Source organism: Dromiciops gliroides, chromosome 4 (assembly GCF_019393635.1).
Source record: "Dromiciops gliroides isolate mDroGli1 chromosome 4, mDroGli1.pri, whole genome shotgun sequence".
NCBI classification, from domain to species: Eukaryota; Metazoa; Chordata; class Mammalia; order Microbiotheria; family Microbiotheriidae; genus Dromiciops; species Dromiciops gliroides.
Window position 1 is genome coordinate 324,074,969 of NC_057864.1, and position 14,915 is coordinate 324,089,883.

The 14,915-nt window shown below is 37.2% G+C and overlaps 1 protein-coding gene across 2 annotated transcripts in view; it reads left to right on the top strand.

The window, feature by feature from the left end:
• Positions 1-5,122: 5,122 nt before the first annotated feature.
• KLHL32 (kelch like family member 32) overlaps positions 5,123-14,915 on the top strand; it is a 219,111-nt gene continuing 209,318 nt past the window's right edge. For both annotated transcript variants that reach the window (XM_043964176.1, XM_043964178.1), the window contains exon 1: positions 5,123-5,206. In XM_043964176.1, coding sequence (XP_043820111.1) covers positions 5,184-5,206 — 23 coding nt within the window. In that variant the 5' untranslated portion in view covers positions 5,123-5,183. The remainder of the gene's footprint in view (positions 5,207-14,915) is intronic.

Here is a 14,915-nt window from a genome sequence, read left to right on the forward strand (position 1 = left end):
TTTTTCTCTTTAGAACATAGGTTGCAATATTACTATACCAAGTAAGGTGGCACAGTGAAGTGAGCACTGGGCCTGGAGTCAGGAAGACCTGATTTCAAAGTTGGCCTCAGATACTTACTAGCTGTATGACTCTGGTCAAGTCACTTAACCCTGTTTGCCTCAGTTTCCTCTTCTGTCAAATGAGCTGGAGAAGAAAATGGCAAACCACTCCAGTATCTTTGCTAATAAAACTCCAAATGGGGTCGTGAAGAGTTGGGTATCACTAACAATGACTGAAACAACAACAGTTACTACCTATGCCCCTTTGCTTGCTCTATAGAATATGGGAGTTGAACCATGTAATGTTCAAGATTCTTCAGCTCTAGAATTCTGTGATTCCAATGATTGCTACATAACTCCATATGGTCTTATGGTCTCTTACTCATTTAAAAAAAATAAGGCATTATGTAAAGAATGGTAATTCTGTGTTTGTCAATAAAACCATTAAGATTCTGTCATGATTTATTGCTTATAGGTTTCCTTCCATCCTTTATTTTTGGAGAGAAGCCAAGAAGAATTATTTTCCTTACATAATTTTCTGCCAAAATAAAAAATGGTCCAAACAAAAGGAATTCCTTTGGATGGTGAGGTTCTCCAAATTTTCCTCATTGCAGATGTCATTGCTGTAATTGCATTTTGCCCCAGAGCACTATACAGTCTCTTAAGTGAAAAAGATTGCTTTATCCATAATGGAAAAATAAAGTGAATGGAAAACAAAATCGTTACATAAATTATGACATGTAATTTTTAAAAGGTAGCTAGTTGCATCAGTTCTTAGTGCAGTGTATGTAATGCTCATGTCGTAGGCTTTTTGGAACAAAGGGTCCAGGTACATTTTGGGACCATTTACACTTCTGGTTTATTTGTTATATTATTATTTGGCACTCTTGCAAGGGTTGCCACCAGCTCCCCTTGAAGTAAATGTAGTTTATAAATTTTAAAGAACCATAGCTACATAATTGACAAAATATTTTAATAAAGTCTTTAGGAAAATGCATTTTTATGAAGAGTACTTCAGAAATATTTATCCCTTTATCAGATTACACAAATTTATATTAGTAAATAGGGTTGAAAAGCTCATCCTATAGACAAATGTAATATGTACTGATTCCCCTACTGCACTTACTTTTCTTTCTTTGGGACTTACCTTCCTTACTTTTCACTCAGGCTTGTAAGTCTGAAAGCATAAAAAATAATTTCATTTACAAATATGTGGCTATGGAAGAAACACCTCTGTCCCACTGGGAAATCATGCCACTAATCTACACAAACTCTCTGACTTAGTCTTGTCCTGGATGATGCTTTCACAAAGGGTCAGAGATGGGGTGGGGACATTGCTGTTTCCCATTGCTTTCCATTCTCCACCTCCTATAAATCTATTCAGCTCCTGCTAGAGGGTGATTGTCAGTTATAGCAGACCTTGCCAGCTACAGTTCTACTCCCTGTGGTTCAGCCTCCAGCACAGCTGTCCTCTGTAATTCTCCCCCCTGTAGTGAAGGTCTTGTTGATGGCCACAGTTCTGAAATTCCAGCAGATGTTATTTGTAGCCTTCACTAGAAGACCCCTTCCCCTTGAGCTGTTATGCAGTTATGTCTGTTATGTCTGTTATGCAGTGACCACTCTCCCTGTTTTCTTACTTGATTTTACAGCTTAAAAATCATATCTCAGAACCACTTTCAATGTCAGTGTTTTCGTTTAAAAAAATTTTTGTTTTTGCACATCATCTTTTGTACAGCCCCTGCATTCACATCTAGGTTTTTGAGATGTTATTGAAACATTTCTTTCTTGCTGTTTTCATTTGGTGTCTTAAATTAGCTTCAGCTGCTTAGAAAGTTATGGTGCTTACCAGAACCATTTGTACCAGTGGGGCTTGCCCTGTTCACATAAGCATTCGGTGCTAGGTCTCAGTTTGGGGTCCTTCTCTCTCTCACCTTGGCTTTTGCTCCTTCCTCAACCTTTTCCTTGTTAGCTGGGTCAGATTATTCACAGATTATTTCTCTGGGGCTTCTTCCTGAATAATCTATAGAAGGGAGAGGTGGGGCCTTTGGGGAATAGACTGTTATAAAGGAGGAGATTTGTAATCCTTGCTGATTTTGTATTGTGGACAAGTTCTGTAGGTGGATAAATTGAGTCAGGCCCAGAATTGAGCAGTAGGAGATTATTGGGATAGGAAATTACACAGAACCTTTAGTGATCCCAATCTAAATGTCATTACCAAAGCCCATCTTAAACATCAGTTTTCTCTCAGTGATACTATTATGACTGTGAATCATGGAACTCAATAATGACAGAAGAATTAAAATTTCTAATAAGTCAGTGGGCAATGGAAGAAGACGTGGTGGGTCTTAGCAGGCTGTAACATGTTCCTGACTTCCTGAAGCAGATTTACACAGATTGACATTTCCACACACAGAGTTTCTATTGTAATTCTTTGCATACAGCTTTTGTACTCACTAAGTAATATTTTTCATAACCTGTCTGGGACAAAGTAAAGTAGAAGGATTAGAAGATCTAGAATGTAATTAATTTTGTCACTGATTATTCATGTCACTTCGTGTGTCACTGTTCATTAGGAAATCAAGGTGAACATCTCACAGATGAAGACAAGTTTCCAAGGATAGTGGCTGGACCAGGCCCCGATGATTTGAATAACTTCTGCCTATTTCTTTTAGAATTAAACAGCGAATGGTGGGGGAATAAAAAGACTCACTTATGTGAGATCATGTGGACACAGTTATTTGATATCTGACAATTTTGTAAAATCTGCTTATGATTATGCATTTCTCTTTTGTGTCTTTTGTATGTTCTATGATATTTTCTATTTTAATTTTTCAATAGTTGACCGAATCTATACTTGCTATCCCATTTCTGATATTATATTTCTGTATATAACTTCATTTTTTTCTGTGGAAATAAATCAGCTAAAATGAAGGATAATTTTAAAATTCACCTCAGTCATTTCCACATTTTAAAAGAAAGTAATAAGATGATAAAAGGAAAATGAGCTAACCTTTGCCTGTAAAATGAGAGGTTTGGGTTTAGTGAGTCTTATGCCACTTCTGTCTTTTGGATTATATGTTGCTAAGATCCTAGTATTTGTTTCTATTTTATTTTTTGAAAATAACATTTATTGGGTGTGTGTTTTGTGTAAGGTACTATACTAGATTTAGGGAATACAAAGAAAGGTAAAATATAGACCTGCTCTTAAACAGCCCACAGTCTAATGGGGACAGGGGTAGGAAAATGTACCCAAATAAGGGTAATGCAAGGCAAAATTATATTAAGTGCAAAAAAGGGTATGTAGACACTAAATTCCTTGAGAGCAAGGACTGTTTTCTGTTTGCTTTTGTATCTCCAATATTTAGCATGAAACACATGGTAGTTACTTAACATTTTTTATGGAATTGAATTGAAAGATTTGAGTAAAGTGGTATGAAAAACTTGAGGAGACATTCTTGGTAACAAGGAGACCTGATGGAGGAAGTGAAATGTAAACCTGGTTTTGAAGGAAGAGAAGGATTTTACTAAGTGGAAATGGGAGAACAGATGATTTACTTTTCAGGGATGGAGGATGACATTGTCAAAGGGGGGAATCAGGTTAAAGCAGATGAGAAAGTGAATGAAGAATACCTTGATATAATTGGCATACATAGAGTACCTTATTAGGCTGGAAATATAAGTTGAAGTCAAATTGTTGAGGATTTTAAGTGCCAAGATTAATTTATTCTTCCTTATTGAGTAGAACATTCATGGGATCAGAACACTGTGTTAAGATTACTTGGATAGTAGAGTCAAGAAGGAAAGAAGAGTCAAGAAGAAAGGGAAAAGACTAGAAATGTGTAAACTAATTAGGAGTCTTTTACCTTAGTCTAGATGACAAGATAATAAGGACCTGAGCTATGGTGGTTCTGGTTAAGAGTGAAAAGGAGGGCAAGAATATAAAAGAGATTGTGAAGTGGTAAAACTAATAGGACTTGGCAACTTGGAATCATGGAATGTCAGAGCTGAAAGAGCTGAGAGATAATTTAGTCCAACTTCTTTATTATATAGATGAGTGAAGGAAAATGAGAAAGCCAGAGCACTCAGTTGACTTGTTTAGGGTCGCACAGCTAGACACAAATGAATTGGAGATGATTTTCTATATGGTGAAGGAGAGGAAAGAGTCAAAGATGACTCTATGAATCTATGGAGGTATTTATTATCAGGGGAAATGTAGATAGAGATGGAGGTGGGTCAATTATTTTGTGGGAAGATGAACTTATTTGTAGATATGTTACTAGAGGTTTTGATGAATTAGTAAAAAAAGCATATGTTAAGCAGTTATTATATGCCACATAATACTGTGCTGATCACTGGGGATACGAATATAGGTAAGCAAGATCATGCTTGTCCTCAAGGGTGTTATGTCCTGATAGGAAAGACAGCACAAAGAGGTGAACAACCTCGGAAAACTGAGAGGAGGGGAGAGCTATAAAGAGTATGTGGAAGATCATGTGGCTTGGAGATGACTGGGGAGTGGTGGCATTGGCCTGGGACAGGGTAAGATAAGGTGGAGGTTCAATAAAAGCCTGGGTCCCAAGGGTGGGAGTCACAATTCTGGTGGAAGGAGGAATGTAGGTGGAGACGTTCAATAGGCTATTGGAAATAAGAGACTGATCATCAGTTTCTATAGCCTTATGTTTGGGGAATTCTAAAGGTATTTTTTGCCTTTGCCTTGTTGGTCCCCTAGCCTTCTCTTCTTAGCTTAGTGTGATTCTCCAGTTCAAGATGTTTATATACATTCATAGGTTGTTAGAATTCGAGCTTGGGGGGGGGGGGTCATACAGTCCAATACTCTTCATAGTGCAGAGGAGGAAATTTCTCAGAAGTTACAAGAATATGCAAAATTATAGATCCTTAACACTTGTAATCGTATCTAGCTTATTAAAATAGCCTAATAGTTGGAACATTTGCCTTACCAGATGTATAATGTACTCGGTGAGCCCCTTTGAGATTCTTAAGAATACCATTACTCATGAAGATTCAGGATGCAGTTGTGTTTTTAGATTGATATGTTTTTCCTTCTCCTTTCTTGTTCAGCTGGAATGCTTGCTTATTCCTCCAAAAGGTTTTAAAGCAGAGACACAGGAGCAGAAAATTTCAGAATGCCATCTGAGAGGTGCCTCAGGTATAGTGCTGAATTTTCTTTGAGGATGTCATGCCCACTTAGTGTGAAGCTTTACTGAAACATAAACTAGCTTCACTAGTTAGATCTTTTGTTAATCCAACGTAGCACAAAGACTGAATGCTTTGGCCTTTTCTGTATTGCTTGTAGTCATGCCTTCTTTTAAAAAAAATATTTCACACTTTTCTTCCTTCATTTCCTTTTTTTCTGAGAGTTTAACTGCCAACATTAGGTGTGACTTGAAAATAATGTGGCTAATGTTTTAACATATGCTACCATGGGGGCAGCTAGGTGGAGCAGTGGATAGAGCACTGGCCCTGGAGTCAGGAGGACCTCAGACACTTAATAATTACTAGCTGTGTGACCCTGGGCAAGTCACTTAACCCCCAATTGCCTCACCAAAACCAAAACCAAAACCAAAACCAAAACCAGCAAAAAAACCCCATATGCTTCAGGACTTCAAGTTATCTGTAATTTATTGATATGGATAATCCCTTAACACACTCAGACTGTAGCTAGCTTTCCTCACCTCATTAGCTTGTCTTCATGAGTTGTCATGTCTGGTGTGGTGTTGGGGGCTAGGCATACAAAAGCAAAAACAGAACAGTCTCTTCCCTCAAGAAGTGTATATTCTCTGGGCAGCTAGGTGGTGCAGTGGATAAAGCACTGGCCCTGGATTCAGGAGGACCTGAGTTGAAATCCAGCCTCAGACACTTGACATTAGCTGTGTGACGTTGGGCAAGTCACTTAACCCCAATTGCCTGCCTCTCTCTCTCTCTCTCTCTCTCTCTCTCTCTCTCGCGCGCGCGCGCACACACACACACGAAAAGAAATGTATATTCTCTTGGCTTTGTCACTTGTTGGACAGCTTCTCTAGCCTTAACTAAGCCAACCCTTGGATGACAGTTAGCTACTAGGCCCATGCCAAAAGCCTTTCCAACTTAGGCTAGGGCCTATTAGAGCTTGAACTTTATTGACAAAAGCTTTTAATAACCCATGGTCAACTGAATACCAGGAGGAGGCACTGGAGAACTTTAGCGGATGATTTTACCATATGGTGGAGGTTATAGAGTCAAGTGGGTGTTTATATATTTCTCTGAAGCTCCCTCAGGAGGCTCCATGGTTGTTCTTAAAATGCTGTTGTTGCACAAAACATTTTTAAATTTGAATTTTTAATTTTCCTCAATAATGAAAAGCCTTTGTTCTTTAGGAATTTTATTTTGGGAGACAAGCAAACATCATTCAGCACCAAGTCTGGTGACTTGGTCAGTCAAGAAGCAGTTTTTTAATTGCTTACTGTGAACCAGACCATGTGTTATGTGCTGGGGATACAGAAGTAAAAGTGAGGAGCAGCTAGGTGGTAGGCCCTGGATTCAGGAGGACCTGAGTTCAAATCTGGACTCAGTCACTTGACACTTACTAGCTGTGTGACCCTGGGCAAGTTATGTAACCCTCATTGCCCCCCACCCAAAAAAACCCCAAAACCAAAAAAACCCACCAAAAACGAAAAACAAAGAAAAAGACAAAAGTAAAAGTGAAAATACTTCCCTTCAATGAACTTATGTTCAAATGAGATAAGATATGTAAAGTATTTTTCAAACCTATTATATTATCATTTTTCTATCAGGGCAAAACAATACATGTATATGTTTCTATAATATATACAATAAAAATAGCATTTCAAGGTTTGCAAAGCTTTGCAAATAATATCTTATATTCTCACAATAAGCCTGGGAGGTAGGTACTATTATTATCCTCATATCTGTGTTTCTAATCATCTATATCCACATATATTTGTTCATATATGTATATGTATATGTGTGTATATATAGATACACACACAAAGTAAATGTGAGGTAACTTTTTTGTTGTTGTGGGGAGGAACTAGTCATCAGAAATGGTCTCACATAGTAGGTAATATTTGGGTTAAACTTTGAAGAAAACTAAGCATTCTAAGATATGTGAGTAAAGAGGAAATGATGGTGGACAGGCTGTTTAAAGGCAGAGATGGACTATGGGTTGCCATGTGTGGGGAGAAGGTTAGTTTGGCTAGATTGAAGAGAGTATGAAGGAGACTGTAGCTGGAAAAGTAGGTTTAAGTCAGGCTGTGAAGGGTTTGAAATGTTATGCAGAAGAGTTTGTATTTGTTACTTAAGCTAATAGGAAATCACTAGAGTTTATTGAGCAGGTGGATAATTTAGTCAGACTTGTAATTTAGGAATACCATATTAGCAGCTGTCTGGAGGATGGCCTGGGGAGAGGAAGGACTAGAGGCTGGGACATCAGTTAGGAGGCTGTTGTAATAATATAAGCAAGAGATAATGAGTGCCTGTACTTAATGATGAGGTAGTAGGGTAAATTGAGAGAAGAGGACGGATGTGAGAGATGTTGTTCAGGAAGAATCAACAGGATTTTGCACATGATTTATAAATGTCAAGTGAGGGAAAGTGGGAAGTTGAGGATAATGCAGTTGCAAGCCTGGATGACTAGAAGGGTGACGGGGCATTTGAACATAAATAAAGAGAAATGTGTTTGTGGAGAAAGATAATGAATTCTTTTGTGTTGACTTTGAGAGGCCTGTGAGACATTCATTTACCAATGTCCAGTAGCCAGTTAGTGATGCAGGATTTCAAGAGAGAAATTAGGACTGGATTCATAGATCATTAAATTGACCAATCACCAAGCATTTAAGTGCTGAGAAAACAAGGAAAAGGAAAAGCACTGTTCTTGGTCTCAAATGATCTTACATTCTAATGGAGGAGATAACATGTAAATATTTAGCTACTTATAAGGTAGAGACAGTAAATAGAAATTAATATCAAAGGGAAGGCACTAACAATGGAAGAGATGTGTGTATATATCTCTGCATAATATCTATGTGTGTATATATGTACATATACACACATAGATATATACATTATATATACACATATATTTGTGTGTGTATATATATATATACACATATATGTATATATATATATATATATACACAAATTTAAAAAATAGATACAGGCAATTTTGGGAAGGAGGCACTAGCAGTTGGAGAGGGACCAAAAAAAGGAATTTATTCAGAAGCCAGTGCTTGAACTGAATAGTAAAGGAATTCAAGATTTCTGAGAGGCAGAGATTTTAGAAGGGACTTTCTTCCAGGCAGGGTCTGGGGGGAATAGCCAATATGGAAGCATAAGATGAGAGATAGGGTGTTGTGCACTCAGAAGAGAAAGAAGGCCACTTTGTCAAGACAGTAGTCTATGTGAATGGGAAATAAGAGTAGAAGGGTAGATCCTTGAGCGTCTTCTGAATACAGATAATTGAACCTACAAACTTATGAGGTCATTAAGTGAGAGAGCAATGTACAAAGAGCAGAGAAGAGGGCCTAATTAGAAGTTTGGTGTATATGGATAGTTAAGGGGTAGAATAAACTGAGAATGACCAATCAAGACTGGAAATTAGGGAAATAACAAAAGATTATACTTTAGTGGGTCAAAAATGAGTTGTGACTATGTGATAAGGAGATGGATTTCTTTTGCATTTCATCAATTAGTTTGGAATGTGATTCCTAAAATGTTTTGGCCAATGAATGGAAGCATCAGAATGTGTATATAGCCTGTCTCTGAAGGACAACACCTATTTGGGTGTATGACATGATATGGTTTCTTTAAAAAAATCAGTCCTCTTTAGGCTCACACCTTATGTTTCTTATTTTTTATCTGCCTTCAGACTTGACTCTGTCCTTTCTTAGTTATACACTAAACATATGTTGTATATTCTTCCTATTTGCATTATCCTATATTTTGTTCTTTGTTGCCAGGTAGCATTTAACTTTGTAGGGTATTTTGGGATGTAGTTTGTGAGAAATATTCACTCAGAAAATAAAGTTGGGTTCTATTATAAGAGCCTTTTAACAACCTGCCAACTAAGATGAATAAATTTCTTTTAACATTCATGCATTTCATTTGTATGAAAACCTCTTGAGAAAAGTAGAGGAAGAAGAAGGGCCCTCAGGGTTTATCATACCAGAAGGCAGAATTGAGATAATCATGAATAATCTTATTACTATTAAATTCTTGAAAAGATGGATGAAACTATTTGAAGAAATCTGTATTGACATTACCCATTTTTCCTTTTTTTAAATGTAGACCATAGTGTTTCAGAAAAGTATGGATTTTTAATGGTACTTGGTCTTTTTGATATGCAAATATCTCATCCAGCTATTGATCCTCTTATTTGAAAACTAGTTGCACAAAATGACTATTTTTGCATGTATGTTTTTGTATATTTAAATACTAAGTAAGTGTGGGTATAGAAGTTGACATGAATTTTAAAATAAAATGCTGTTGAGTATGCAGATATTTGAAAATGTGCAGCTGTTTAAGAAATTTACATCTTTAAAAAGTAGCTGAGCGTGCACCAAATTTATTCTGTGGAAATGAGTCTTTGGGTGCTATAGAAAACTCATAGGGAAAAGTCTTTATGAAAATTGTTACATTGATTAAAATCAAACTGGCAGAGGTTGCAGTGATAAAAACTCCTCCAGCCATTATTTATCTATACCCTTCTGTGACCCATGTATTTTCCAGTGATTAAGGTTATTTAACTCTGGGATTATCAGATGTTGCTGAGAAGTATCTTGCTTGCACGGGAGTTTGGGATCTTTCAGTGTACCACCAATCTTAGGGAAGTCAGGGTAGATCATTGTGGTATTGTTGGACAAATTGATGGTTCCGAATCTTCTGGGTAGGGACTTTTAAAATTGCAGTGATGGGAAAAAGAGAAAGGCAGCTTCTATTCTCATGAATCTCCTGAAGATCCCCTAAAATAAGATGATTTGGAAAGGCTCACCCCTAACCAACGGAAGGTGACTTTCTGGACTGGATCTGCACATCTATTTTAATAGGGCTACCTTTTTTCAGTAGTGGATCACCTGTTTGGAGGAAGGAAGAGGTAGGTCTTTGAGTTTTACTCAGAAAATCAATACCCTTTCTCTTCTTATAGTGCCATAACTAGGATGAAGTAATCAGGATTCCCCCAAAAAAACCAAAACTAAGAAAGCATAAATTGTTAACACATGGACTCCAGCAGGTAAAGCAGTAAACAATTCTTCCAGCTGCCAAAAATTTGTTTTAATTATTTCTTTTTTTTTTTTTTGGCGGGGCAATGGGGGTTAAGTGACTTGCCCACGGTCACACAGCTAGCAAATGTCAAGTGTCCGAGGCCGGATTTGAACTCAGGTACTCCTGAATCCAGGGCTGGTGCTTTATCCACTGCGCCATCTAGCTGCCCCCTTAATTACTTCTTATATTATGTTCAAATAAGAATCCCAAAGTTGATTTGAATCCTTAAACTCTGCTTTGCCTCAGCTGTGATTTTCTTGCTCCAACTGCCAAAACTCCTAGTTATAGCTCTGCCCAAACTCTACTTCAGCACAGCCTCTGGGTTTTTGTTTTTTCTTCTTCTTACTTCCCTTTCTTCACCCTCAAGTATTTGAAAGAAAGAATGCTGAAAGAGTAAGTTTTAGGAAATGTTTTTAAACATTTGTGATCTCCATTGTTAAAAGAGGCCATATCAATGAGATCATGATCCATGAAAGAAAGCATCAGGGACAAGTTGTGATTCTAAGGGATCTCTTGGCAGCCAGCAGGAGTTGGGCTACCTCTCCTAATTTAGAAATGGTCTTACTTGTAGTTTCTATTTACATATTGCTCAGTTTATTATTAATGACTGTTTACATCGAATGGAACTTCATATCTTTGTTAAGTGGCCATGTATAAATGTGGACTATCCTAGTGAAATTCTCTTGAAAATTTTAATCTGGATGTTATGGTAGAAAAAACGCACTCAGAGCACAATAATAATAATTTTTAGGCCTTTATTTCTTGCCAAGTGTCAGAAGATTTGTCTCTATTTTTAATAGATTGCAGCATATTGCTTCCAAAATATTTGTGATCTTATACCAAATGTCTTAAATAGTAACAGTGTTGTAATTTCAAAAAATGTGTATATTTAAAAATTGAGCTGAACTGGTCATGTTAAATTTTGTAACAATAAATTTATTGCAGCCCTAAGCCCTTTATTCTTTGCCAAATTTCCACTTACAGCTGCTTTTTCTTGGCAAGATTTAAACCCTGTCAATAGAAGTCTGTAATGCAAATACTGATTCAGCCTTAATAATAAGGACATAAATTGTGCTGCTATATTAAGGAAATGAGAAAGGAAACATTAGAAGGTAATTATTGTGGTACATTCATCCTCTCTGCTACAGGTCAAGTTTCAGAATCAAATGAGCATTTAAGATGACATAAAAGGAGACAAAAGAAATTTTGGAATTTCCAAATTAATTTTTAAAAAAAATTCAGTGAAAAGAAAACCACCTTTCTGTCAAAATTCTTTAGTAAGGAGCTAAATAATTTTGTGTCATACATTTTATTTTTTATTGTCTCATTAATATATTTTTCTCTATTAGGAAAATAATTGTGCATAAGTAGTCACTATAAATTAGATTTACCACGAAAATGAAGATCAATAAAGATTTTATTTTTCTAAGCTTGGAGGTTCCAAATCTTAACAAGACATTTATTTTGTGTTTCTATGTGCATTCATTGTGTGTGTCTGCGTGCGTATATTTTATCAGAGAAGGGGAATTGACACTGTTATATTCTTTGTGACACAATATTTCTAAAACTTTCTAACTATTTTTACCTAAGATCTGTTTTTTTTGTTTTTTTGGGAGGTTTTTTGTGGGGCAATGGGGGTTTAGTGACTTGCCCAGTGTCACACAGCTAGTAAGTGTCAAGTGTCTGAGGCCGGATTTGAACCCAGGTACTCCTGAATCCAGGGCCGGTGCTTTATCCACTGCCGCCTAGCCGCCCCCCTAAGATCTTTTTAAATATATGTCATTAACATATTTTCTTCTTACTTTGCCTACATTTACCATTAAATCTTACCTTCCTCCTTCCAGAAAGTCTCCCAACCTCCTGCCCCCCACCCTGTTCCACTTATTTTTATTTATTTTTATTTTTTTTCATGAGGCAGTTGGGGTTTAGTGACTTGCCCAGTGTCACACAGCTAGTAAGTGTCAAGTGTCTGAGGCCGGATTTCAACCCAGGTACTCCTGAATCCAGGGCCAGTGCTCTATCCACTGGGCCACCTAGCTGCCCCCCACCGCCGCTCCACTTATGACAAAGAATAACAGGAAAAAAATGCAGTCCAGCAAAATGAACCAACACATCAACCAAGTTCAATATTAGATGACAGGAAATTTTTGTAGGAGAGAATAGCAAATGGCTGATGTGCTCAATATTTACTCCATCCTTTTTGAGAGGATATTAAAGGGCTCACCTGAAGAATTAATTAGCAAATATAAAAAAGCATTGGATTTGGATTTGGAGTTAACAGAGTTCAAATCCTGACAATGCTACTGATTACCTTTGTGACCTTGGGCAAACTACTTTTCTTGGTTTCAATTTCCTCATCTGAAAAATGAGTGGTTAGCACTAAACGATCCCTAAGCTCTCTTCCAGCTTTATAGACCGACTCCAAGACAAATTTTCTGCTGTGACTTTCTTTTAAACTTTTTTTATATTGAGAGCACAGAGAAAAATTAAGCAATGAGCCTGGTATTATACAGGTAATAACAAAAAAAGCCATATTTTAGCTTCTAGGAACTTGTTTTACTACTTCAACAGATCCATGATTTCATTGATATAGGTGCTGAATGGTACCCATCATTGGTATGGAATGCAGCCTATCCATGCCTTTTCCTCCTATGGGATTCTTGTCCATATCCCATAGAGCCTCTAAAGGGAGTTACCCAATGGGCTATTTTTGCCTTTCTTTGTTCCAGGCAGGTAGGACACACTTAATATAAATGCTTGTTTACTGACTCCCTTTCTGTAACTCTTTTTACTTTTCTGCAGTTCCAAGGTAGCCAGTATTCAGACTATCCAATTAATATTCCTTCCTCCTGCTATGTGATTAGTTCAATGCCTTTTCCTATCATATATGTCCTTAATATTGTCCCTTATGCTACTTTTAAAATACAAGACCCTGGAAAATTGTTGTAATCTTTTTGTGGCTACCATACTCCTCTTGATTTCCTGCTAAGCCCCTTAAAACTTTAAGTCAAGTCATGTTTTCACTTTTTTAAATAAAATATGCCTTCTACTGAATGCTCTGGGTGCATATTCAGTCAATTGTAACCATTTCAAAATGAACTGCCACATTTCAATTGAAAATAATCCTCCCACCTTCCCACGAGCACTTCCCTTGATCTTCTCCTCTTGTCATTTTTTTCCCTTGTCACTGTGCTGACATTCCCAGTCTTCCTGAGTCAAGAGGACCTAATAAGCTTAATTGACTGTCCATTTTGCATTTAACATGAATTCTGGCCCATTTGTTCTGAATGTGTCAGTGACATAAAGAATACACCTGGGTATTTACCTCAGTTTATTAAATGAATAGCAACACAGTCCTTGTAAAATATCATGGCTTGAGCCAATCTTGTAAATGGAGCTGCTGGAATATTTCTGAGTCATTTAGGGAGTTTGGATTGGTGGAATGTTGCCTGAGTAGAAGAAAGTTCTACTAAGTCCCCATTATCCCACTACAAAGCAACAATGTACTGGATTGAGCAGATGGGGAGGAGTGACCAACCTCCTTCCCCAGCTAAAAACCCAGTTATGATCTATCTTCTCCTTCGATTTGTCATTGCTAATCACCTTCCCAGAGCAGCTAGGTGTCACAGTGGACAGAGGAGTGGGCTTGGAATTAGGAAGGCGCATCTTCCAGAGTTCAAATTGAGCCTCAGACACTTAATAGCTATGTGAATCTGGGCAAATTGCTTAACCCTTTTTGCCTCAGTTTCCTCATCTGTAAAATGACCTGGAGAATGAAATGGCAAAACCACTCTAGTATCTTTGCAAAGGAAACCCCAAAATGGAGTCATGAAGAGTTGGACATGACTTGAAACAATGAAACACACACAATTGCTTTCAGAGCATGTCTGCTTAGCTATTTTCATTTTTTAAAAATTATTTATATTTTACATTCATTTCCCAAAATATCCTTTACCATTCTCTCCCTCAGAGAATCATCTCTTATGCCTATTTTTGTCCTGTTTGGGAGTGATGAAAGAATGCTCCAGTCAGTCAATCAACTGGCATTTATTAAGTGGTTTCTATATGCCAGACACTGAATTAAATTCTGGAGATACAAAGATAAAAGACCTTACATTATATTTGGAGAAGATAATAGGTATATTTATAAAAGTATAGGGATAAGTACTGGACTTGTGCTTTTATTGCTTTTTGGTGAGTCAATTTCTTCTTCCAAAACAAGTCTGTAACTTCGCTGTAACTTAAAGCCTCAGATAATTACTTAAGGCACTGAGAAGTTAAATTACTTATCCAGGGTCACGGAGCTAGTTGTGTATCAGAATCAGGGCTTGACCACAGGTCTTCCTAGTTCTATAGCCAACTTTCTATCCACTGTATTAGACTGCCTCTCTCTAAAACACTATGGAATATCTACAAAATACACCTAAATATGAGGTGTTTTTGGAGGAAAGGCCCTAACATGTAGGGGATTAGGAAAAACGTCATGTGGAAGTTAATGCTTGAAATGAGTTTTGAAGGAAATTAGACATCCTGGGGGGTAGAGGTGAAGACAGAATGTAGTTCAGGTCTGGAGGAGATGGAGTGTCTGCTGTGAGGAG